The following is a 26212-nucleotide window of genomic DNA, read 5'->3' on the forward strand; positions in this document are numbered from 1 at the left end:
GTTTTTCGCAGTCTTTTAGGCATAAAACTAATTTGATATGACAGGCAAACCTCACTCAGGATTACAGAAATGGTTTAACCCTGCTACACAGCAGCCAGTGGGAAAGTACAATCCTCACTCTTTCAAACTGGACAAGTGGCCAAATGGCTCAGCATTACATGAAATCAACATGTTGACAACATGTAATTAACGTGTAGTCAACTTGTTAACGCGCAAACTATTGTTTATGAGTGGTTGGCGAGTTCGTTTTTTTACACCTTGACAATACGAAGACATGTTATCACGTTGTCTATGTGTTGTCAAAGTATTGTCTTCGCGTCAGAAGTCACGTTTATAAACTAGTTGGCTTTCCATAGTGGGGAAACGCCGACGTAACAGCTGTGGAGCACCCAGATGTAGGACGTGTGACGTCATGTGGGAACTATCTACAAGCCACTCAATTAACCGTAAGCCTCTCGAAACCAGTTGCATTTGTGAAGTTTTTTATTTGTTTACATAATGTACAATTAATCTCATGGGAATTCGAATGTAGTTTGCTCCTCGTGCAGCATATTTATTATTGTTCAATTGAAAAATTATTGTAAAAAAATCCGAAGTACAAAACTGCCATTCATGATCCACACCCCTTACCAGATGGGGGCGGTAAAGCACCAAATAGCTGTTTGCCAACCACCGATAAACCGAAGAAGTCGCTTCAGATCGTCAGCCGGATGTGAGACTTCCTGGTTACACGGTATCTTTTTTAAATAAAAACAGTCTGTCAAGTTTCTTTTAAATATATAAATACGAGGTGTAGTCACGTCGTTTAAGGATTTTTAATCAGCTTTTCTTCTTCGTCTACAAGAGAAAGTGGTGATCAAAGTTAGCTTCTGGGCTAACTTCACTGACGGGCTCTGACCATGTCCGCCTCAGCTGGCTGCTCCCCGTCCGGCCACAGCTCAGGCCTTGGCCCTGGTATGTCCATGTTTCGGTGGCTGGAGGTGCTGGAGAAGGAGTTTGACAAGGCATTTGTGGACGTGGATCTTTTACTCGGAGAAATAGACCCTGATCAAGTGGATATAACCTACGAAGGAAGGCAGAAAATGACCAGTCTGAGCTCTTGTTTTGCCCAGCTCTGCCACAAAACCCAGACGGTGTTCCAGCTTAACCACAAACTAGAGGTTAGTTAGCATATTTTTAATCAGTGAATCCTTATTTAATTGTTTTTACAGTCGAGCGAGTGCAGTTCTCCCGGACTGAGCAGTCCCAGCTGACTTGTTCATGCTAATGTTCCTGATTTCTCTTTGGGGATAACGGTCGGATGGTTAACCAGGTGAACTCTGCCATAAACCCAACCCTGGTCAGCCTAAAGCATATGACAGCAGGCCTGTTCAGTGGACTCATGTCCCGAGCCGACATTTGGTCCTCAGGACTTAAAATATTTTCCGTGTCTGCAGGCAGCTTTCAGAGACAGTTGAACAGATGGTCTTGCACCAAGTTCCACCTCTTTACAGAGCCAGCAGCATATTAATTAAGTCCACTTTGAAATCTGGATTACTAAACAACCCTGTAACCACATGAGATAATATTCTGTGAATAAACTGAGATATACGAATTATTATTTTATTTTCCATGCAACAAGTCTTAGATCATCTTATCATAGTGGCTCAATTCCTCTTTGTTTTTTTAACCATTACTAATTAGGAGTAAGGTTTTATCACTGTTGCTTTTTCTTTAATTGTTAATATTTTTCTTGTGTGATGTTGAATTTGCTGATAGAACTCATTTCATATTTTAAATTCCAGCATTCTTTAAGTTGGGTTTGTTGCAGTAAAAGATGGGCAGATTAGTTATTTCTACTCTTGAGCACACATTAGGACATATTGTTGTGGCAAATCTGACCCACAGTTTACCAGAGTGGAATCTATTTGTGCATCAATCAGCATCTACCTCCTGGTATCCATCAGCATTACTTAATTTTCATAATATGATTCAATGCAAAGGATTCACTAAGGCTGTCATTGTTCCTCTATGATAGTGTGGTGAGGATTATTCCTGTTATTTTAAACTAAAGTTAATGCATAATGCATGTTGAAGTTTAATCATCACTGATCTAGCCCTAAATAGTTAATGCCAGTTAAATGTTCTTTCTGACTTGGCTAGACAGCCACAGGAGATTCTGAGGAACATGTAAATAATTTCTAATACTTAAGCTGCTAGGTTTATAAACCAGCTCACAGTTTATATTTTGACAGAAACGGAGAGTTTTTGTTGAATTGCACACTTTCTTATCTTGCTTGGTTTCTCTTTCAGAAGCATTCTGCTCAACCCAGAAAGATTTTTAAGAATCTGGCAAATTGCATTGATCTTACTGGTCATAATTTATTGCATACAAGACCTTTGCATGATATGCAGCATATTAGAATAATTATTTTACTGAGATATGTAACACAAAGCACATGTTCATTATCATATGAGGGATGAAGATTGCTGAAAATAAACAAATCAGACTTTACTAATGTGAAGAGAATTCCCTGTAGTCCCTCTAACATACATTTGTAAACATGCAGGTTTTACATTTAAATTGAATAATTTCTATAAAGAAAAAACATGCAACACATAAAAATCATTAGATGTTTACTCAGAGCTGCAAGCCGTTAGAAAGTTCATAATGCTCATCGGTCCTGCTAGGGTAACCTGTTTAGTGCTTATTAGCTTTTAGTAAACAGCCTAGGCTGTTATGGTGTAATCAGTGACACCAGTAATAAGATGACATCTTTTCCTGTTTTTTCTCAAGGTCAGCACAATTGTTTTGATCTGACACATCTTCACTTTCCACCCTTCTTCTCTTCCACATATCTACTCCTCCATTTATACTTTTGTCTGATCTAGGCCCAGCTAGTTGACCTGCGCTCTGAGTTGACTGAGGCTAAATCTGAGCGGACAGTGGTGGAAAAGGAGGTCCATGATCTGCTCCTGCAACTTCATGCTCTGCAGCTCCAACTTAGTGCTAAGCAGGGTAAAGCAGAGGATTCTGACACCATCAAAGACAGACTGGTATGTAGGAAAAGAGACTGTCCAGCATCAGTGCATTTTTCAGTGAACATTAAAAAAAACATTTTTGATGTTTTTAATGGTATAGGACTAATGGGGTTAACTGGTGCTTCACCTCAAACATTAGTTACTATAATTTATTGAATGATGATGTTACCTAAAGGGCTACCTGACTCACTACATGTGGCTACAAAATCTTCAATAAATCCAGGTATTGCTTCTGCTGGGAATAGCCCCTTTCAGATGGTCCTCTCATTCTGTGATCTAAATTTGTTTATTACACTTTGTAATCAACTAAAATGTCCTGACACAGAAAGGGGTTGATACTGACCTATTTTCGACCAATTTTACGCTTCTAAACCAACTTGGGAAGTAGTAATAAATCCGTAACCACTATGAACTGTAAGGGATTGCAGAGTAAGTGTTAGGTAGCATGAAGCAAAGACAGCAGCAGCTTTCCGGTCCATGCGTGCTCGGAGATTGGAAACATCGTATAGTCCTCCCGTGTCCATCTCATCTGAGAAATATGTTGATCTTCAGAATCTGACGTGGATAACGACATGCTAAGAATGGTGCGCGGCAACTTTGCTTGTGTTCAAAACACTGAATGTATTAAGACAGTATACATAAAGATCGTGACACACAGCTCAGTCCTGTGGAAATTCTCCACATTTGAAGGCTGCGACTTGTAAACTGCACCTGTTGATTTCATATTTTCTGCAATCTGTAGGCTGACATGGCCTGTGATTTCAGCTGATTGTCTTGTATTTTGTGAAAGGACAAAGTGATCTGTAGTGGGTGGGGTCTGGTTGCATGTTTACTGCAGAACTACAATCTGAAACAATCAGAATCTGCTTTATTGGTCAAGATTGTCTGCACAATCAAGGAGTGTGAAACAACCTCCGTTGGATATAAACTGTGAAGCTTTCTTTGTTTTAGTCACCTGCAGATGGAAATGTTCATCGGTCTGTGCGCTTAGGAGCATAAAATGCATGTGAATCATCTAAGGGGCACTTTCATTCTAACTGAAAAAGAGAACAGTGTACGATAAGCAGATTAATTCCAAAAAAGTCAGGTGTGATGTTTCCTAAGGTGGAAAGCTGGTCACACGTCCATAAATAGCTACATAAAGTTGCACGTAATTGTGGAAAGATGGCAGCTTTGGCACAGCTGGAGGACATAGCCAATGGAAGAAGTCAGGGAGCGGTTTTCAGAGATTGTACTGATCTGCTGGTACATGATGATGCATGACTTATCACTGGTTTAGATTGTCCAGGGCAATTATTTAGGAGCACTGCATGGGGCTGGCCTCAGTGTTACAGAGGGATTCCAGGAGGAACCGTGCATCACAGGTACTAGTTCTAGTTCTCACTATGCTGCGGTCCTTTCAATCGACGCTTTTCAGATGGAGCTGACTGACGGGTCAGGTATTTAGCAGTCATCCCTGAGCTGGGCCACGTCAGCCATATGGGACCGTCTCATCTGTATGTTGCTCAGATATCTAAAGTTCCACTAATTTATGGCTCTCATTTGTAGCGAGGAGCCAATTTCTGAATGTAATCAGACCTATGGACTGGACTCAAATTGCTATAAGGGCCCCATTTGTTCGTAAATATACTTTTGTGAATAAAAGGCATTTTCATTTAATATATGTGCAACCTATTTGTGATGTGCAAATGGTTTCCTAAACTCATGATTACTTTATACTATAAAAATAATTATAATTAATCTAATAATAGTTTTGTTGGGAACAAACCTACATAGTGTGTGTGGAGTCTTCCTAATAGAAATATGGGAGGCATATTCACATCACAATAATCAGCATTGAGCTGTGAATGAGCTCAATTCAGCAGCTAGACAGTGCCGTTTGGTTTGGATACACACATTGTAGAACTACAGGTTCAAGCCGACAAACATTTTATTTTCAGTCAGGTTTGAGTCACTGATGTCATTTAGGTTGTTGGTTTGCTGTAATTCACCACAAATAGCCCTCATAGTGTGCAGACACAGTCTCTCTTAGTGTTTTTCCGCCGAAAGGAACAAGTTCGGACTGTAACAGCACCGTTGCCATGGTTATTTGGACCCACGGTTGGTGACTTCTGGTTATTTATACTACTTTGGATATGTATTTAGGGGCAGGGACTGGGTGGTCCAAGCGCCGCGTGCAGCTGCACGGAATTCACCGCAAATTAGGATGTACGAAGGCTACGTGTGCTGTGACATGTCTGTACACGGTTTCGTACATCTGAATTTATTTTGTCCAGTGCAAGTTACAGAATTTCTCCCTACCGCCAACTTTTAGTATGAAAGCTGTGCAATCTTTAATACAGGCCCCTGGTCTGAGACTCCAGTCTTGTTTACATGTATGAAAAGTGAGACGAAGCTGGAATGTGAGCTACAGACTGCAGCATCTGCTCATGTTTTGCTGTGAAAGGATCCACTTGATTATTAGTCAGTGCGGTTGGTCAGTTATTATAGGATCTTAATGGCTCATAACAATCGGTTGATATTAGCTGTAGCTTCCTAATAATGACCATATCTGTGTGCTATTGAATGCTGTATTAAATCATTTTGGATCATTTCAGAACAAAATAAACATAACTTACCTCCGACATTCTCTTAATGCAACCTTACAAGGACAATTCCCCGCTGGAAATATCAAAATAATACACCGGTTTCTTTCATTCACTCGTTTGTTTACGTATTGTACATTGTCTCATTTATTATATTCTAATTTATCCCTTAAACATTTTTACTATAAAAATTGTTTCCCAATATTATTAAAAATCTCCGGATCAGAGGGAGAAAACAACGCTCCGAACCATATTTAATCAAATATTAATGAAGGAGTGGACAAAATGAAGACAGGGATAAACAGCTGTTAACTTAGTCAATACAAATACAAAAAATACTTGGATTTATTCAGAAATTCAACATTTAGACATTTTAATTTCTTTTTAGCATTTTCTTAGAACAGAAATGATTATATTATTTCAAAAGGGGTAAATATAACATTTGAGCAATTTTCAAAATATTATTAATCAGCTGTAGCAGATTATGGGATGATAAATTAGGTGTTAAATGATAGAAAGATAACTGGTAATACAAATTAAAAGATTAATAGATAATGTTCATATAATAATTTAAGTACATAAATTATTGCATAAAATAATTAAAGGACAAACAGTATAGGTTTTTAGTCTACAGCAATACAGAGTTAGAGCTGACCTAGATGTCATGGATGTGATGAGAAAATGTTTATTTCTGTCATTAGAGACTTAAGGCTTGATTCTGAATTGAGGTGAAACAATCAAGACTTGTTTTGGACTTGCAAAATATTACTTATGAACATCTCTGCTGGTGTCCTGCGACCTTTAGACGCGTCACAGGTCCAACACACCTGAATCAAATGGCTGAACTACCTCCTTAGCGTGCAGTAAAGTTCAACAGAGTCTGCTAAAACTAAAACTAAATAAAATGTCCATAGCACATTGTAATTATTAAAGACTGGTGATTTGCCTGCAGTGTTTTTCTGTGCTCAGGTCTCCACCACACAGCTGATGGTGTTAGGGAGACCCAAGCCCTGCTGAGCAGACAGACAGGGAGCTGCAGGAGTAAGTGGGGTTTATAGGGTGAAACCCCTAATCACCTCCAAGTATTGTCAATGATATTCCATAATTTTACAGTCTAGTCCATTTTATTTATTACATTTTTCTTTAATTAAAGTTTTGTATATACAGTGCCTTGCGAAAGTATTCGGCCCCCTTGAAATTTTAATCTATTTAATAATCTAAATGCTGATAAATGTTCCAATATTTTATTTCTTAGTAATCTGAAATTACCTTGTGTACCTTTGTACTCCTAGGTATTCTTTTAATCTTTAAACCCTAAGAAATCAAACAAGGAGACTGTAGTTTGAGCTGACCATCCTCTTTAGTGTTGAGAGGACCTTTTATTCCTTTTCTTTCCCTAAAATGAAGGATTTTACTTGTCTTTATTCCGTCATAATAATCCTAACCTTGGCTCCAAACAAAACTCTTCAGCCCCAATCTGTGTTCCCCAGAGTAGAAATTTTGAGTATTATTGCATTTCAAAGCCACCAAAATGACTGGAACTCATCATTGGCTTAGATCTGTTTTTAATAGGTAATCGGTCTACCTTTAATTAAGTATAATAATTTTATGGACCCAAAATCTATGGCTCATGGGCTTCAGGAGTCCAGGAACCACATGTTGAGTATTACTGCATTGAACAATGATGTTAGCTTTCTGCAGAAATTGAAGGATTGGCTAAATATCTCCAAATCTAAGAGCGTATTATTTCTGGTTTGGACAATAATCAGATTTAAAAATCACTAGTTCACAGCTCCTAGTTTACCTCAGATCATATTTGCTCCTAACCCATTTCATAAGAAGCTTCAGACAAACATTATGCTAAAAAAAAAAAACAAGAACAAAACAAAAACACAGATCTGTTTTAAAATAAAGGAAAAGCATGCTTAAAAAATTTGGTACTGTGGTGGAAAATAATTCCACAGTTCTGAAGGCCTTTTCATGCAGAGTCTTTTAGGGAACATGAGATTAGTTTATTTTTGTGTGGTACCACTGTCCAATCAGAATCTTTCTTACCTTCAAAAATAACCCAATTTTTCCCGTTCTCGTTTTAAAGGTTTGTTTTACCAAGGAAAATGTGTTTAACAAACCAATTACCGTATTTTCCGCACTATAAGGCGCACTTAAAAACCATTAATTTTCTCAAAAAATGACAGTGCGCCTTGTAATCCGGAGCGCCTTATATATGGATCAATTGGTTAATTGGTTGATCCATACTGGTTGTACACGGCGCTCTGTCAAAATGTTTCAGTACAACTGGTAAACTACAAAGCCGCACCGCTTGCAGCATTACGGCTACCGTAGTCAGGGGTGTCGCCGAAGTAATAGCGGTAAACACCTGTACTGTGCTTACTCCTAGTCCAACACCACTTGTGTGTGTATAACGACCCCAAAATTGCACCTTTCAAGAGACACGCTTACGATGCTGAGTTCAAACTCAAGGCTGTCAGCTACGCAGTCGAACATGGGAATAGAGCAGCAGCGAGAGAATTCAACAGTTAACGCTACTATATTGTGAATGTACTAACGTTTGATTTAGTGCATCAAACTGTTTCTTTTACGTGTTTACTGAATCAGGGAAAAGTTCCTTTTCACGTTTTAACTAACGTTTGATTTTAACTTCAACTTCATAGACTCCAATGCATTCCTAACGTGCGGTTGGCTCTATTCAATAGAATTCTATGTAGAGGAGATCTTACCATGAGAGTGAATGGAGTTATCAGAATGCTGGTTTGTAGTGTATTAATAAAGTTTGACTGACTGACTTATCTGACTGTTTTGTTGACATTCTCTTTAGCACAGCTCCATCTAGTGGGTGCATAACGCAACCCCAGTCAAACGTTTGACTGCAGTAGCTTCTATTCTATGCGCCTTATAATCCGGTGCGCCCTATATATGAAAAAAGTTCTAAAATAGGCCATTCATTGAAGGTGCGCCTTATAATCCGGTGCGCCTTATAGTGCGGAAAATACGGTACTCTCAAAAGTTTTAGCCAGTGATATCTTAGAAAATAACAAGTGTTTTAATATTTCTATGCAACACAGAACTGATTAGGTTTCCTTTCCTTCCCCAAAGGAAGAAAAAAGAACCTGCAGAACCAAACCTTTCATAGTTTTGTCAGGACCAGATATAAGGTACAGTGTAAATGAACATGCTGCATGAATCAGAAAAGGGAAGAAAAAACTAATATAACCTCTTCCCAGCAGCTGTTGTGAAAAACAATGAATTTGTACTTTCCATAAGCGTCAATTAGCCCTTGCGGACAAAAACTGCACCTCACTGTAAGTACTGTGTCAGAAACTGTATGAAGACCATCTGCAGTAGAACTAAGCCTGTTTTCATGAGGTCTCTACCCATTAGATTTATGGGATCCAAACTCTGACAACAGAAAATAATACCTGAAGGAGAAACCCATCAGGTGTTACACATGCAGTGGGTTTTGAAAATGCTCCTTCATGAGATCTGTAATGAGAATGACATAGAAACACATGGTTACTGCTGAGTTTTGGAAATGCAACTTTCTCTGTATTTTAATAACTTTTAATAACTAGAATAATTGACCCTGAATGTTTCACAACGAAAAATAACTTGTTTCTCTAAAAGAATTAACTGGAAAGTATTAAATTAGCTAAGTTATCACCCTTTTGAAGATACTTTACTAACCCTAAAATAATATTTTAACCCGCTAGATCTGTCAACGTCAAGCAAGCGTGTCACATGAACTTAACTTCTCTTCAAACCTATCTACCCAAATTAAAGCACATTTAACACAATTATCCCCACCTTTTCCTTTCATTATTTTATAAATCGCAGAATCTGGAGAAGGACCCACCCCTGATGCCTTTGAGGTTCCGAAACCATTTTTTTACCCATTCAGCGACACGTCTGCCGTCTGGCTTCTCTCCTTTATAAGGTGTAGAAAATTGCAAAAAACTACCCGCAAAACCCTTTGTTTTGCTTTATCTTATTGTTACCAATAAGAACCTCCCTGTATTCCTTACAGGGTAACCTGGCCCTCAGCCGATATCCTCCCTCTCCCAACTCCGGAACCTAATTAATTAGTTAGGAGATGATGGTTAATGTGTAATAAAAAAATAATATATATTATATAATTCAGAGCAACTTCTCAGCCAGATATATTTGCAGATCAATAGTTCAGATCCGATCAGCCAGAAGCCGCAGGCAGGCACCAGGACTCCCCTCTGTTAAATAGAGGTGGACTGAGGACAACTTAATCTCCAGGCTGGCCAGGCGTCCTTATTCCTTCCTGCGGATTCCTCTGGCCCGTCGGATCCTGTTTGTGACACCAAATTATTATGGATTTTCTTATCAAAGTTGGAGAGAAATCAACTCATTAACAACAGAAAGACCTGACTTTGTCTTTATAAGTTTATTCAAAGGCATTTCGCCGTTTGAAGACTCTGTCACTTAGTTTAGTCAGTGAAGCAGTGCCCAGAACAAGAGTTTACAGACAGTATTTAAACAGTATGTGGGTGTTATCTCAACTTAAGAGTTTTGGAAATATGGTCCCCTAAACCCCACCTCGGGTAACAAAGTTATTTATGAGGGCACCCATCTACCATCCCTTTAGACACCCACTTCAAAACCCCTGGTAATGAATTTACAGACCACCTCCTCTAGGGTAACAAAACACAGAGGTCAGAGGGGAGAGAGGTAAGGGAAGTTCAGAGCATTAAAAAGAATTTTCCCATAGCACAGGTGAATGTTTTTTGTGCACTAGTGGGTTTTATTTGACTGTTCAGCAGACAAGCAGGGGGTTATGGAGAGAAGGACAAGACATTAAGTAAATGATTTGGGCTGGGAGTTGAACCCTGGATTGTTAGCCTCATTAAATGGTGCGCTTGTACTTCCCTTTTTTCCAAACAGCCCCTAGGACAGCCCTTTTTTAAATACCTGGAAAAATAAGATTAAAGCTTTTTTTTTTTCTGACAAACAAAATAGCTGAACTAAATAAAATGCAGTTACTTTAAGTTCCGCTTTTACAATAAATACTTGGATTTCTTTTCCGGGGAAATTTAAAGTAAGTACATTGTGTTTGATTTTTTTTTTTGCTGCAGTTATTGCAGTTTCTGGTTGTGTTGACAGCTATTGATGATACTAAAGCCAAAGGTCATGAAGAAGTTAAAAAAAATACAGGCCGATGTGCAGAAAATGAAGGTAATCCACTACAACTCAGCCAGAAATTTGGATCCCACTGAGCCAGAGGCTATGTGCCCATGTGACACACAGGTCAATCAGGGAACTGGTTATAGTTACTCCTGATTTCAGCTTGTTCTGTGTATAAAGAAAACCTGTCCACAGAATAAGTCTCTTCCGTCCCAACCTCCACACCCCATGTGTAAGACAAAGTAGCTGTCAAAGGCTAAAATGGGCTACTGGTCCATCAGCAAGTTGCTTGGTGAGAGGAAGGCAGCTATTGATGAGATTACTTAGAAAGGGGAGAAAAAGAAATTGACCATTAGCTATTCGCGGTCTGAAGTTCCATACAAGATCTCACTTGCAGTGACGATTGATGTGAGAAAGATGAAAGATCAGTGTACAACTGCCCAGGAATAGCCTTTTAGTGATCCGAAGGTCATTGGAACCACAGTCTCCAGAAACACCAGAAGGACCAGCTGGAGTTTCCTGATAAGGGTACAGGACAGTTTTACTCTTCTTAGGGACCAGTAAACCAGGCTATGTAACGTGAAATCTTGGAGTACCTTCTCTCTGTCAGAGCACTGAAGAGGCGTTATGGATAGTTCATCCAGAATGACAGGGTCCACTTGATGTAATAATTTTTTTTCTGGATTCTTGGTTAATATTCTGTTTTTCTACATTAAACAAAAAGTACTATAAAAACTAGAAACTGTTTTACTGTCCCTGTTGCATCTTACATGGGTTGTATTTGTTCTAGGAACAGGAGTTCGAGGCTAGTAGGATTGAGAAATTAACTGAGGTGAGACTGGAAGCAGAAGTCCGTCTTTTTAAGAAAGAAAATGAGGCCCTTCGCAGACACATTGCAGTTCTGCAGGCTGAGGTGTACGGAGCAAGACTAGCTGCTAAATACCTGGACAAGGAACTGGCTGGCAGGTAAGACGATTGTGTTCACATTCTTAAACTAAGTTAGGGTCGATGGTAATAACATGTTTTCAGGGAAGTGCGGTTGATTGGACAGATGCAGTTCATCTTTCTTTTGTGGCCACTCTGCTCTCCAACACTCTTTATAGTGACAGCCATCACCACACACATTTTCCTTATTTAAATAGGCTGGTCTGCACCTCCTTTGTACCTGTTATCCATTGTGCACGCAATCGTTGTAGATCACACGCAACACGACCACTCATTACTCGTACAATTTTTATTTTATTTTGCACCAGCAATTTAGTGCTCTTTATTTGGAAATTTTGAAGATCAGGCCCATAGTTTCCTGATTAAAAATGGGATTTGACATCTACGCTTGTTGCTGCTCTCCTAAACAAAGTTCCTGCCTTGTGGTTTTTTCTTTAATGTTTTTGTGGCGAAACATGATGTACACACGCGAATACATGTAAAAAAGCGGTCCTTTGTAGTGGAATTTGTGGTAAATGTTAGGTGGATTAGACTTCCATTGGTCTTGCGCATATTGTTTCTGAAGCCCTTTGACTTAAATGTCGACATGGTCAAATCCATTGTGTTAGAAGGTTTGGAGTCTCAGCACTATGTATTGTAGTATTATGGCTGATGAGGTTTGTTGATTAATACATTTCCTCACAACCAGCGCTCCAGCTTTTTTTTTATAAGGTACCCTGTTTGTGTGGTCAACCTTCAGCAGGGTTCATTAAAAGGCTCTGAAGGAGATCAGAGTTTGTGGTGATTGTGGGGAAAAACTCTTCAGTTTTTACAACTGCCGCCTCTGGCTGTGAGTTTATGTTTTGGGTTCTGATAGTTACATAATTTTACTGGTCAGAATATAATACCATCACGGCCTAATATAAGTCTACAAACAACAAAATATCTAGGGTTTTTGTTATTACTAATAGTCGATAATAATATTTAAGGCATCACAGGGAGGTCAGTGACACTTGTATCTCCATTTGTACGGCAGTGTGAATACAGTTCACCCTGTAACACAGGTGGACCGCCCACTAATCTAACTTGGCTCCCATCATGTTATTCCTTTTATTTCTTTAGTTGCTTCTAGTATGGCCAGTGCTGTTGACAGTTTTGATCTAAAATCATATTAACTTTCGCTGTTTAAAATTATGTTTTTTAAAATATATTCTAACCCATCGATGAGCTTTTCTAGTATTTTTGAAAATTGTGGCAGCAGAGAAACAGATCTGTAGTTGTTAAACTGGTGTTAATCTCCATTTTTGTACATTTTTGTATCTTACCAATTATCATTTTATTGGGAAATAAACCAGTTTGAAATGAGAAACTACAGATAGATGTGAGAGATGTGTTAGGGGTTTGGAAATTTCCACAATTACATGTTTAATCAAACATATCAGTACCATGTAATATATAATACATAGCCTTTGGTCATGACATTTACCCTCTATATCATCAAAATATACAATTGTGCACAGCATAAAATTAATATAATGAAAAAAATGGAACTAAATTGTATCATTTTATCTCCAACTGGAGGAATTTTATAGAAAACAAGAATTTGCACAATGTAAACAAATGTGCAAAAACAATTATCAATAAAAACTATTTAAAAAAATGTGCAATAATTAGCGATAAAAACTAAATAAACAAACTTTGTGACCACAGGAATTTCCTTTGCGCGTTGGAATTGGTATCATTGATTAAGTTCCGGATGGGGCTTGCACTAAAAAGCAGCTTCAACAGGGTCAGCAGTGACTATGAATTTGTGCTGTCAAGTCTAGGTCCTGGAGGATGGCTTAAGGTAAATGTAGGAGCTTGTGCCTCAATGTCAGGCTCACCTGGAGAGTGCCACTTGTCCTTGTTGTCATCACTAGGTCTAGAGGTAGCCTGACTCGCCCGCCTCGAGAGTCATTTACCTCTCTTTGTTGGCTTGGATGAGCTGCTCCGTTTTCTTGGGACAGAAGCTACTCTGTGTTTCATGGGCCTTGAAGCAATACATAGCTGACGGGCACGTGGCTCAAACACGTCATCTTCGTTTTCTGCACAATCGTCTGCAGAAACAGAAAGATATACAGTACTGTGCAAAAGTTTTGGGCAGGTGTGAAAAAATTCTGTAAACAAAAAATGCTTTCAAAACTGGAAGTGTTAATCATTTATTTTCATCAGTCAACAAAATGCAGTGAATGAAAAAAAGAGAAATCTAAATCAAGTCAATATTTGGTGTGACCACCGTTTGCCTTCCAAACAGCATCAGTTCTTCTAGGTACACTTCCACGCAGTTTTTGAAGTAGCTCGGCCGGTAGGTTGTTCCAAACATCTTGGAGAACTAACCACAGATCTTCTGTGGATGGAGGCTTCCTCACATCCTTCTGTCTCTTCATGTAATCTAAGTAATCCCACACACACTCCATGATGTTGAGATCAGGACTCTGTGGGGCCAGATCATCACCTCCAGTTTGTCTTGTTCTACTTTACGCTGAAGATAGTTCTTATTGATTTTGGCTGTATGTTTGGGTTCGCTCACTTACCATTTTGTAAATTGATAATAATAAACAACCATCATTTATATTTCTGAAATCATTCTTTGTTTACAGGATTTTTTTACACATGCTTAAAACCTTTGCACAGAACTGTATGCTGAAAACTAAATTTATCTAAATGGCATGCTAAAAATGAAGTTGGATCTGACATTGACTTATAATAAGCTTAGGAACACAATGGTAACAATCTGACACATCATGTTTATTTTGTAACTATAATGGTTTGCAGAATAGACTTCTCATCTTGAAGAAGAAGGTATAGCAATATAACTGGTTCAATCAATCACAAATAAAAATACAGACGCTCGACACTACAGTAATTACAAACGTAAGAAACGGTAAAGCATGTTGAAATAGCTAACATGTAATTAAAGTTGCTGGAAATAAAAAGTAACACTATAACTTACTAGTGAACCCGGTCCCAAGAAGAAGTTTCTCGTCTTCATCCACTTAAAAATCCAAACTGCAGCCCGAAGAATCTTTTACTTCAAGCTCAATAATAGATTCCAAGGCTTCCAAATTGTTCATTTTACACTTCTGGGACATTATAAGTTCAAAATGTACAGACCAAACACGAAACAGAAGCAAGCTATGTGCGTAGCAGTGCTTAAAATATGCTGTGGCGAAAGTTACTGCCAGATTTATAACCTTGGCCACACACTGGAATTACGTGATCGCAAAACGTCATATGAAGACATGCAATACGTCCCCGCAAAGGTGGGACTCCCTGCTTTTCATTGGTGCCAAAATAGATGGGGTGCGGAAAAAGCAAATGTGTTTCCTGCAGGATCTCGAGAAGGACCTGGCAGCTGCAAACAGAAAGGGGCGGGGATGGACCACATGACAGACCCATACCATATTTGGAAATGGTACCATTGCATTTCGGAAATGAAGGGTCGCTATTTCCTATACCAGCTGTGGTATGTCTTTGTTCTTTCTTTATTGATTCTCAGTGCTGTCAGGGCAGTGTCCAGGTAGACCTTCACTTTGGTAACTAGGATACCCTCCCTCCTCGTCTTCTATTCTCTTTGAAGCCCAGACAGTCTTTGTATCGTCGGTTGCAGGAGGAACATCTTAACACTGCGAAGGTAATCCGGTTTTCTGACTTGAATGATGCAAAACATTTACTCCAGTTGATCTCACCTGTTAATTATCTATTTTATGTAGGTGAAATCTAATTTCAAATGTTTTAAGTGAAAACAATAGTCAAAGGTCATTACTGTTTTGCCAAGCACTGAGAATAGTCATAGCTTTTCTATATACACTTCGTTTCACATTTAGTTGTCACACATTCTTGGTAATTTTTTTATTTTTATTTTATTTTCAATAGTTTTTTTGTGAAATACATGAGCCTTTGGAATTATGCATTTATCTTTTTGTTTGTTTACAAAATGTGTTCTTTAAATATTATGTACATTTACAAATTTTCCCTTTGCTTTGGCTCAGTTGACCTACTCTTGTGCAGCACAGTGTTATTTAATTTTCATATGAATACCTTCCTTTCCACACTTCTCCACGACTAAGAAAATGGTGACGTTAAGTTGTCTATGGCTGTAATAAACAAAGAGTAAAACCAACAAACTACAACAGTTGTAAATATATCATTTTTTAACTGTTCTGTTTGTGGTTTGGATAATATTCTTATTTTAAAAAAATGAGGAATACAAGCAAAGTAAATTACCTACAATAGTTTAGGTGTAAATGTATTTTATTGTTATATGTATAGTTGTATAGTTCTATTTTAACTATGACCGGAATTAATGAACATTTTCTTTAAAAATTTGAGATATTGCGGCTATGTTGTTTATTATTATGTTTTAACAGCCGGAATCAATAAAGATTTCAAAAGAAAAAAAAAAGAAGTGACATACCGCTGCTGGTATAGGAAATAGCGGCCCCTTCATTTCTAGGAGTGCAATTGTACCATTTCCAAATATGGTATGGATCTGTTATGTGGTCCGTCCCCACCCATTTCTGTTTGCCGCAGCGAGGTGTACTTGCCAAACTCTAAACCAGCTGGTGGCGGTAATGTACCACTTTGTTGTATGCCAACCAGTGTAGGCTAGGTCCGCTTGTTATGAGTGATTTTGGACTTTTTTTTTTCCCTAAAGTCGCTTGCAAATTTTGTGAGTCACGGGTTGTGCTTTTTTGGGGTTTTTGAACATGCAGTTGCTTATTTGGCCGTGGCTTTCTTTCTGAGTGAAACTCTTTGATTATCTCCCAGCTCCCCACAAGAAGCAAGACACGAGTGGTAGGTAGTTTGTCCTTTCCATGATCCCACTGCCTGGTTATCAAGGCCACCTGAGTTGACTCTGCAGACCCCAAACACACTTACACCAGAGCTCAGATGACAACGGGAGAATGAGTTGTAGCAAGTGGGGAAAATAGCAATGGTGTATTGTTGTCCAGGTAAATGCTGCTTTTACACATTTTTCATCTGTGCCAGGCTTTATGCTAATTTTACATATTTGATTTCTGACCAAGAAAGATAATCATTTTACAATAAGCCTGTTGGCTTTTCTTTTAAACAGAGTTTAAATAAGTTTTTTTATTGACTGTCTTTACTGTCATTTTACATTTACGTGTATAAAATGCACCTTTCTTTTGATCAGTGTTTAAAAGTACAAGTTATTCAAAGTATTTAAGTTACTCAAGATTTTGATGGTTAAAGTGTTTAGCATAATTTTGCTGTTGCTTATTAATACAGCCATCAGTGTAGTGTGCTGTACTGCTATTAACGTTATTGTTAATAGCGGTTACTATCTTGGGAGCTCCCGCTTGCTCACAGTACAATGACTTGGTAAGTAAAAGAAGAAGGCTTTGTCAAAATATGTAAATTGGACTGAAAATTGCCAATTTAAATATGAATGCTGAGAAGCATATGCTTTCCTTTTAACTTCCATCAGGTGTAAGGCCAGTCTGCCTTATATGTTCGTAATCAGTTGGACCTATAAAGAGTGAAATCTAAAGAGACATTATGAAACCAAACATAAGAACCTCAACCAAAGCTACCCGCCTGGGTCTGATGGTAGGACAAGGAGAATAAATGAGCTGAGGGGACATGATCGAGCTACATGGCTGATAACAGTCTCTTACAGCACAACAGCAAGCATAAGAGTGTTCACTGTGAGTACATTGGATTTTAGGGAAACACACAAAGCCTTTCACTGGCTGGGAAATGATCAAAGGTAAAGGTTAAGCAAATTGCCATGCCTGCCACAAGCACAACAATGACAGCAGAACTGTTATACCACAATGTACAGACCCAGCTTGACTAAGCCATTCAAAGTGCGTTTAATATTGGTACTTAAATTGGATTGCACTTTTCTGTTTAGCAGATGATTTCATGGGCGTATGAATAATTGACCAGTAGTTAAAAAACAAAAACTCGTGTTTTTAAAAGTTACATAAAAATGAAGGAAAAAATAATAAGGTTTTTTGATTTAAAATGTTCGGACCCCGTTTGGATGATGGAGGTAGTGGACCTCCTGCTATTTTAGTTGGGGACCCCTTCCTTAGATGGTTAAAATTGGAATATTAAAGTGTACGATTGATAGGTTGTCATCTCTTTTGAAGTGAATCAACTTATTGGAACTTGATTCATTGATCAATGTTGGGTTTTAACAAAGAGTCACAGAATAGAACTAGCATGTAAAGCAATCATCAAAGTGTTGTCACTCAGCTGGTTCTGTGTAGGCAGCTGTTTTACCAAAGCACACATGGATGCTGCCCCCCTGTGTTTGGTCTAATTAGCAAATTACCAAAGGATTGATCTTTTGCTGTTGAGCTGCTTTGCTTTCTGAAAGTAGCTGGCTGCTGCTACACGTCTTTAAATCAGGGTACATAAAACAACAGTAAATCAGTTACAGGAAAATATCCAAGCCTACCAAATATTGCATCCTGGCAGTCCATTTGAAACATTGTGCGCACAGACATTTGTAAGATGGGTTGTGCAGCTGTTCTCGTCTCTTTATTAGGACCTCAACTTAACCTGAAGGATTGGGTGTCCCCAATTCAGAATTACAGCTGTGAGAAGCACATTTTATTAGAATTTAGTAGATAATCACATGATCTCCCTTTTAGGGTGCAACAGATCCAGTTACTTGGTCGTGACATGAAAGGACCAGCCCACGACAAACTGTGGAATCAGCTGGAGGCAGAGATTCACCTCCACCGCCATAAAACAGTCATCCGTGCATGTCGAGGTCGCAGTGACCCAAAAAAGCCTCTTCCCTCTCCTGTGGGACATGTAAGATTAAAAATGCACTAAACTAAAAGCTCTTACTTCTGTCTTTTTTCACAAAGTTCATTCATTTTTAATCATTTTTTAAATCACAGGACCCTGACACTATGAAGAAAACCCAAGGGGTGGGGCCCATCAGAAAGGTGGTTCTCCTGAAAGAGGATCATGAAGGCCTGGGAATCTCTATCACAGTAAATAGTACTTTTTCTTCCTAAATGAGGAACACGGGGAAGGGGGGGGTTGACCTCGACTCGGGACGTTGTGAGTCGGTGGGTGGAGTACTTCGAAGACCTCCTCAATATTCCACTGAGGAAGCTGAGCCTGGGGACCTTGGGGCAGGCTCTCTAATCTCTGGTGCTGAGGTCACCAAGGTGATTAAAAATCTCCTCGGTGGTAAGGCCCCGGGGGTGGATGAAATTCGCCTGGAGTAACTTAAGGCTCTGGATGTTGTATGGTTGTGTTGGTTAATGGGACTCTGCAGCATCGTGTACACATCGGGGGCAGTTCCACTGGATTGGCAGGCTGGGGTGGTGGTCCCCCTATTCAAAAAGATGTACTGTAGAGTGTGTTCCAACTATAGGGGAGTCACACTTTTAAGCCTCCCTGGTAAGGTATTTTCGGGGGTTCTGGAGAGTAGGGTCCGTCGGATAGTCAAACCCCGGATTCAAGAAGAGCAGTGTGGTTATTGTCCTGGCCATGGAACACTACACCCCCAGCAGGGTCCTGGAGGGTGCATTGGAGTTCACCCAACCGGTCTACATGTGCTTTGTGGACTTGAAGAAGGCGTTCGACTGTGTCCATCGGGGGATCTTGTGGGGGGTAGTCCGGGAGTATGGGGTACCAGGCCCTTTGATACGGGCTGTTAAGTCCCTGTACAACCGGTGTCAGGGTTTGGTCCACATTGCCAGCAGTAAGTCGGACTCGTTTCCGGTGAGGGTTGGACTCCACCAAGGTTGCCTTTTGTCACCGATTCTGTTCATAACTTTTATGGACAGAATTTCTAGGTGCAGCCAAGGTGTTGAGGGGATCCGTTTTGGTGGCCCTAGGGTTGCCTCTCTGCTCTTTGCGGAGGATGTGGTCCTATTGGCTTCATCAGCTCGTGATCTACAGCTCTCACTGGAGCAGTTTGCAGCTGAGTGTGAAGCAGCCGGGATAAGAATCAGTGCCTCCAAGTCCGAGGCCATGGTCTTGATCCCAAAAAGGGTAGAGTGCCTTCTCCACTTCGAGAGGAGCCAGTTGAGGTGGCTCGGGCATCTGGTTAGGATGCCTCCTGGACGCCTCCCTGGTGAGGTGTTCCAGGCACGTCTCACCGGGAGAAGGCTCAGAGGAAGACCCAGGACACGCTGGAGGGACTATGTTTCTCGGCTGGCCTGGGAATTCAGGGGATTCCCCCTGACGGGCTGGCCAAAGTGGCTGGGGAGAAGGACGTCTGGGTCTCTCTGCTTAGGCTGCTGTCCCCGCAACCCGACCCCGGATAAGCGGAAGACAATGGATGGCTGGATGGATGATTAACACCTAAACAACTACAGACAAACACCATACATAAAAAATTTGAAACAAAATATTTTTTAGGAAAAAGGAAAGGAAAAATTAAGTGTGATGGCAAATAATGAAAATTTGTATTTGGGGCATAATAGAACACCTGGCCAAAAATAACTGAATAGTAGAACTAATAGAAGGAATATATGGGGTGTTTTTCCTGAAACTGCTCCCTACCCCACACAGACAACATCGGGTAGGTACCAGGTGAAATAATTTGAAGTGCATGCAATGGAATCTGAATCTGACCCTAAAAATAATGATTGGATTGATAACAAAATTTGAACCAAGGTGGCTTCTGTATAGTTGCGTATGAAGCTCACTGGCTTCTCTTTAAAAGTACCCACAGTCAGTGATGGTCTGGGGTGCCGTGTCAGCTGCTGGTGTTGGTCCACTGTGTTTTATCAAGGGCAGGGTCAATGCAGCTAGCTATCAGGAGATTTTGGAGCACTTCATGCTTCCATCTGCTGAAAAGCTTTATGGAGATGAAGATTTCATTTTTCAGCACGACCTGGCACCTGCTCACAGTGCCAAAACCACTGGTAAATGGTTTACTGACCATGGTATCACTGTGCTCAATTGGCCTGCCAACTCTCCTGACCTGAACCCCATAGAGAATCTGTGGGATATTGTGAAGAGAACGTTGAGAGACTCAAGACCCAACACTCTGGATGAGCTAAAGGCCGCTTTCGAAGCATCCTGGGCCTCCATAAGACCTCAGCAGTGCCACAGGCTGATTGCCTCCATGCCACGCCACATTGAAGCAGTCATTTCTGCAAAAGGATTCCTGACCAAGTATTGAGTGCATAACTGTACATGATTATTTGAAGGTTGATGTTTTTTGTATTAAAAACACTTTTCTTTTATTGGTCGGATGAAATATGCTAATTTTGTGAGATAGGAATTTTGGGTTTTCATGAGCTGTATGCCAAAATCATCCGTATTAAGACAATAAAAGACCTGAAATATTTCAGTTAGTGAGCAATGAATCTAAAATATATGAATGTTAAATTTTCATCATGACATTATGGAAAGTAATGAACTTTATCACAATATGCTAATATTTTGAGAAGGACTTGTACAGGCAGAAGAAGCCTTTGTATTTTGAGTATACACTTGCTAATAGTACTATAAGTACTATAGTACTACAATAGAAATTTCAACTTTTTGTTTCTTCTATGTATTGTGTGTGTAATAGTTTATCTTCTCTTCCTCTTCTCTCCATATTTAGGCATTGTGTTAAAACCTTTAGATTTGAACTGTAATATTACAGGTTTTATACATTTTTGCTAACTGGTTTTTAAACCTTGCGTGTAAATAAAGAGGAAACTGAAGTGACTGAATTTGTATAAAATAAATTCCATGTATTTTTCGGTGAAGACATAATGTTACGTGTCTGTGGTCTTCAGGGTGGGAAGGAACACGGTGTTCCTATTCTGATTTCAGAAATCCATCCCAACCAGCCTGCAGACAGATGTGGAGGTCTGCATGTTGGAGATGCCATCCTTGCTGTAAACAGCATCAATCTGCGAGACGCAAAGCACAAGGAGGCTGTCACCATTCTGTCTCAGCAGGTAATACCTTCTTGTAGGTTAGTCAGAATTATTTTGTAACTGTAGAGATTCTTCTTTAGAAAAGACCAGGAGGCACAATGGCTTAAATAATCATTTCTTCTTAAGCATCTGAACATGTTCACTGTGGGTGTTTGTGACAGCGAGGACAAATTGAGTTCGAGGTGGTATACGTGGCCCCAGAAGTGGACAGTGATGATGAGAATGTGGAGTATGAAGATGACAGTGGCCACCGGTACCGACTCTACCTAGATGAACTGGAGGACAGCAGCACAACAACACCACCGAGCAATAGCTCAGCTTCACTTCCGGGTAAGAGGAAAGATTCTAGTCAAGTACATTCTAAAGGAAAAGTGCTTGGGACAACATATTTAAAAGTGAGAAGGTGCTCAATACTTTAGAATAATGATTTAAAAACCTCCCTGCTTGGAGAAAGGTATCAGAATAACAAACATTAAGACAAGGAAAGATAAAAGAAATAAATAATATTAAGACTAGACTAAATTGAAATTTGGAGACTGATGGCTACAGGAACTGTGTATCGGTGTATGAATGTGTGAGCGTTAGTGTGTGCGATTGGGTGAATGTGGCTCTAGTGTAATGTGGCTCTTGAGTGTGTATGACTGGAAAAGTACTATATAAGTTCAGTCCATTTACCATAAAGTCTTTATGGTAAATGGACCATAAAGACTTTATCTCCGCCTCTGCTCCGCCTCTGCTTTAGCTCCGCCTCTGCTCCCCCTCCCCTCCGAAAGGAGCTGAAAGACTCCCCTACACACGTGCATGCACAGGGCAAGCAGTGTGAATAGAGAGCATAATTCAGCAGATTTTGTACCCGATCTTCATACCACGATTATTGTGATGGCTCTTAAGATATTCTGCTGTGTGTGGTGTGTAAGTGTGCTCGGAAGGACGCCATGACCGCTCCGACCTCAAATTGGGGATCTTACAGGACTTTGTTTATAATCCAGAACATTTACAAAGGCAAAAAAACTGCAAACCAGCTCTGAATAAATAATTCATTTAGGTTGTAATATTGGTTATTCTCATTTTCTGACAAATTTAATGGACTGAAATGTGTCTGTTCGATTTTGGTGTTGAGTTGTTTTTAAATAGGTCCTCTGACTCACAGACATTTTAAACTGTTTTTTAAAGTTTAAATGTTTTGGAACCACATTTAAGTCGTTGTTACTTGAAGTTGACTTGTTTATGTTAAAAGCAGTTGTTTGCACTTTTGAGAGATCGTTTTTAATTAACATTGGCAAGAGCAACAATATGTTATGATTTCTTCCCTATAACCACCACAAAAAACGTTTCAGGCTCACGATTTGTTCTTTTACTTTAAGCCCTGGAACCAGGCATTAGCCTACATTACTGACAATTCAAGATGAATCCCCTTTCGTTCCTGTCCCTCCTCTTCCACGGTTAGATTGATGTTCAAACTAAGTCAATGCTGCAAATTCAATGCAAGTGACTGTCCACTGTCACATCCAGGAGGAGGGAATGCTGCAATTCCCTGACTCGATGCAATCTGCTTGGCTTCCTTAGAAAAACGTTTTGCCCAATTTCAATAATAAACTGAATCTGACTGAACTGTTTGATAGTTAGGATTAATTGGAATGTATGTACCCGACTTGAAATCTATATGATTCGATTGAATAGAAAGTGCCTTGAGACGACATGTGTTCTGAATTGGCGCTATATGAAAACAAAACTGAATTGAATTGAATTGAACTAAAGACTGACATCACATGTCATGTAGGTCAGGTTAGAATTCAAGCTAGAGCAAAAAACGCATCATATTACAATTATCTACAGCATTATTTTGTGTTATTTATAAGAAACTTCATCATAACTTGCTAAAATGTAATAAATTATTTAGTTTTTACCTGTTCAAAAGATACTTTGCCAACTGTCCATCAGTTTTGAGCCCTTGTAGATCTCGAAGGTCCCTCCATGCTTTTTAAACATCTCCAATCTAAATTCTACTAGAATGTCGTAAACGTCTCATGACGTTTTGTGAAAGCACTTTTTCTTTGTTTAAATTTTCTTTGAGAAGTAGAAAGTAGTCAAGGAATTGGTAACTTTGGTCCTTGTTTCCTCCTTTTAGATGAATACGCAAGTCTATTGGTCAAAGTTGTAGGTGTGTGTCTTTTTTGTTTAGCTGTAGAGGCCAGAAGAGGGGATACAGTAAAATGATAATGATCACAGATTACCTGCTTTACATCATAGAACACAGATAGTCAAATTTAAGCATTTCTTAAATTAATTTAACAATAAAAATTCATGGATTACAGCTTTAAGTGTCATTCTTCACCTGCTCTCTGTAATAATGAACTAATAACTACTTAGTGGCAGTATTGTAACAGCAACTTGTTTGCTTTTAAAAGCAGTGGAACAAAACGTCTGTTTTGGCCATTACGGTTAATTTTAATAGGAGCAATGAAGTAGAAACTATGAACAGAACTCTTGGCCCTCCACTAGATAGATAAAAATGAAGACATGTATCCCCTAACAGCAGAATTAACACAGTGCATACATTCAACATTTGTTTGATCAGACAAAAGAGCCCGAGGTCAACAGATTATATGAATAACATAGATCTGTCTTTCCTTTAATTATTTATTTTTTTTTTTACAAAAAATAAGATTTTGACAGAATCCTTAATCATAAAGCAACATTGTAACAGTTGCTCTCATTACAATGGGGATATGTTTACCACTTAAGCATTGTGTGACCACATAGAAGGCTAAACAAAAATGACCTCAGACCTCTATCTAATCTAGCTAAATTAGGCGTAAAAGGAATAAACCACCAGATGAAGCAAAGCGGAGCTCATCTAACTCAGCTCACCAGCTACTCACATATTGAGTTTTCACAATATAAACCTATTTGTGAAAGACTGTTAGATTCAGAGAGCTCACCTCCACCGTGCATGTGTTGTCTGGGTATGAAGAATTTCAGTTTGGAGTTTGTAAGTTCAACTTTCATTTCTCTTTTGCTGATATTTCAGCTCAGTGTTTCAGTCTGTCAAGCTGGTTTAAGGAAACCAACGAGCTTTAACTGATAGTATCTCTGCAAACATGCCAATACAGAGATTTCCACATGCATCAGGTTTTTTGTGACATAGATGTACTTTAAAAAGTTTTGTATTTTTAATGGCTCTTTTTTCTTCATATTTTAGCTCTGGAGAAGATGTCACTGAGCAATGGATCAGAGAATGGAAATCGTGGGATTCCTTCTCAGACAAATCCACAGGAAACTCCCTCAAAGCCTCCAGAAACAGGCTACTCTTCATAAATTGCCAAACTGGCCACTAGAGATTTTGGACAAGAACTGAAACAATTCAGTGACAATCTGAGGAACAGGGAGAAACTGACTTTTAGTGTCCATTTTCCCATTTTTGTCTTTTGACCTACATAAAGTGATGTTTGTGGGTTGTGGCTTCTAATATCACTGGGAATTTTATGTGAATGTCAGTGTTTGATGCTGTGTTAATGGGAGTGGGATATTTGAGAATAGGTTTTAAGCCATGGGAGAAGACAGGATAATACTTCAGGATTTACATGAAGGTTAATCTCTTTATTAATAATATCTTTCAGGAGATATAGTGTTTTGCTTCATTATTAGGTATTGGAAATACTGGTATGGGGAATTTTATTAAGAAAAGATGTGGACAGAAAATAATGAAAAAAAAGTTAGAAAAGTAGAAAGGGTTTCATAATAAACTCATTTAAGTTTCCTATATTTTCAGACATCCTCCAGGGTGTGTTTGTTAATTTTTTCTTTTAAAACGGTGACTTTAGCTCTGATGTTTTGGTGTGTGAACTCTGTGTAATCAGGTGATAGAACGTCCCCTTTGATGACCCTTTTGTCCTTTTGTAGCTCTTAGGCTAACAACACTCCACAGGTTTCTTTGATTCATTTGTTGTGTTGTCAAATTCTTGACTTTTCTTGAGGTATTTTAAATCAAATAATTTCAGACAGCATGATGCGTATTTTAATCTCTAAGGAAATTTGTCAAAGTCCATAAAAATCTATCCTGTCATGAATATTTGTCCTGTCATATATTTAGTTGGTAGTTCAAAGCGTGGTAGGTCAGTGTTGTAATCACCAACTAAATCACATCATAAATATGTTTAGAAGAGGCCATTGTAATCATCCCCATTATTAATAGAGATATAATCCTGTTCATTTTCTTAGTTTGGTATTTGTCCATCTTTAAAGTTACTGTGTTTGCTTATTAATGCTGTTGGTTCTGTGGGAACACCTCCTAATTTAAGTGGTCAAATCCACCAAAACATAGTCTACTCCAAACTAAGAGGAGATTTGAATGCACCTCGGAACTCTGCATTCTATTTATATTCGGCAGAATCATTCTTTATCCACCTGCTTGTGTTCTGACTTAAATAAACTATTTGTCATAACTCTTACCTAAACTTTAAAGAATTTTATGTCAGCTTTGTTTTTTGTTTTTTACTTAAGTAAAGCATTAAAGTGTCTCTCTCTCACTGTTTAATAGATATGAATGAACTTGTCATAGAGTTCCACTCAAACACCGGTAAGAGGGGAACATCA

The 26212-nt window shown here is 39.0% G+C and overlaps 1 protein-coding gene across 1 annotated transcript; it reads left to right on the forward strand.

The window, feature by feature from the left end:
- Positions 1 to 625: 625 nt before the first annotated feature.
- gopc (golgi-associated PDZ and coiled-coil motif containing) lies at positions 626 to 26067 on the forward strand. Its single transcript, XM_047388430.1, has 9 exons — positions 626 to 733; positions 845 to 1160; positions 2872 to 3036; positions 11563 to 11738; positions 18365 to 18530; positions 18620 to 18715; positions 21473 to 21637; positions 21778 to 21946; positions 24819 to 26067. Exons 2-9 carry the CDS (start codon positions 900 to 902, stop codon positions 24932 to 24934), a joined length of 1314 nt encoding a protein of 437 aa, XP_047244386.1. The 5' UTR covers positions 626 to 733; positions 845 to 899; the 3' UTR covers positions 24935 to 26067.
- Positions 26068 to 26212: the final 145 nt, after the last annotated feature.

The sequence above is a fragment of the Girardinichthys multiradiatus genome, chromosome 15 (genome assembly GCF_021462225.1).
Source record: "Girardinichthys multiradiatus isolate DD_20200921_A chromosome 15, DD_fGirMul_XY1, whole genome shotgun sequence".
Lineage (NCBI taxonomy): Eukaryota > Metazoa > Chordata > Actinopteri > Cyprinodontiformes > Goodeidae > Girardinichthys > Girardinichthys multiradiatus.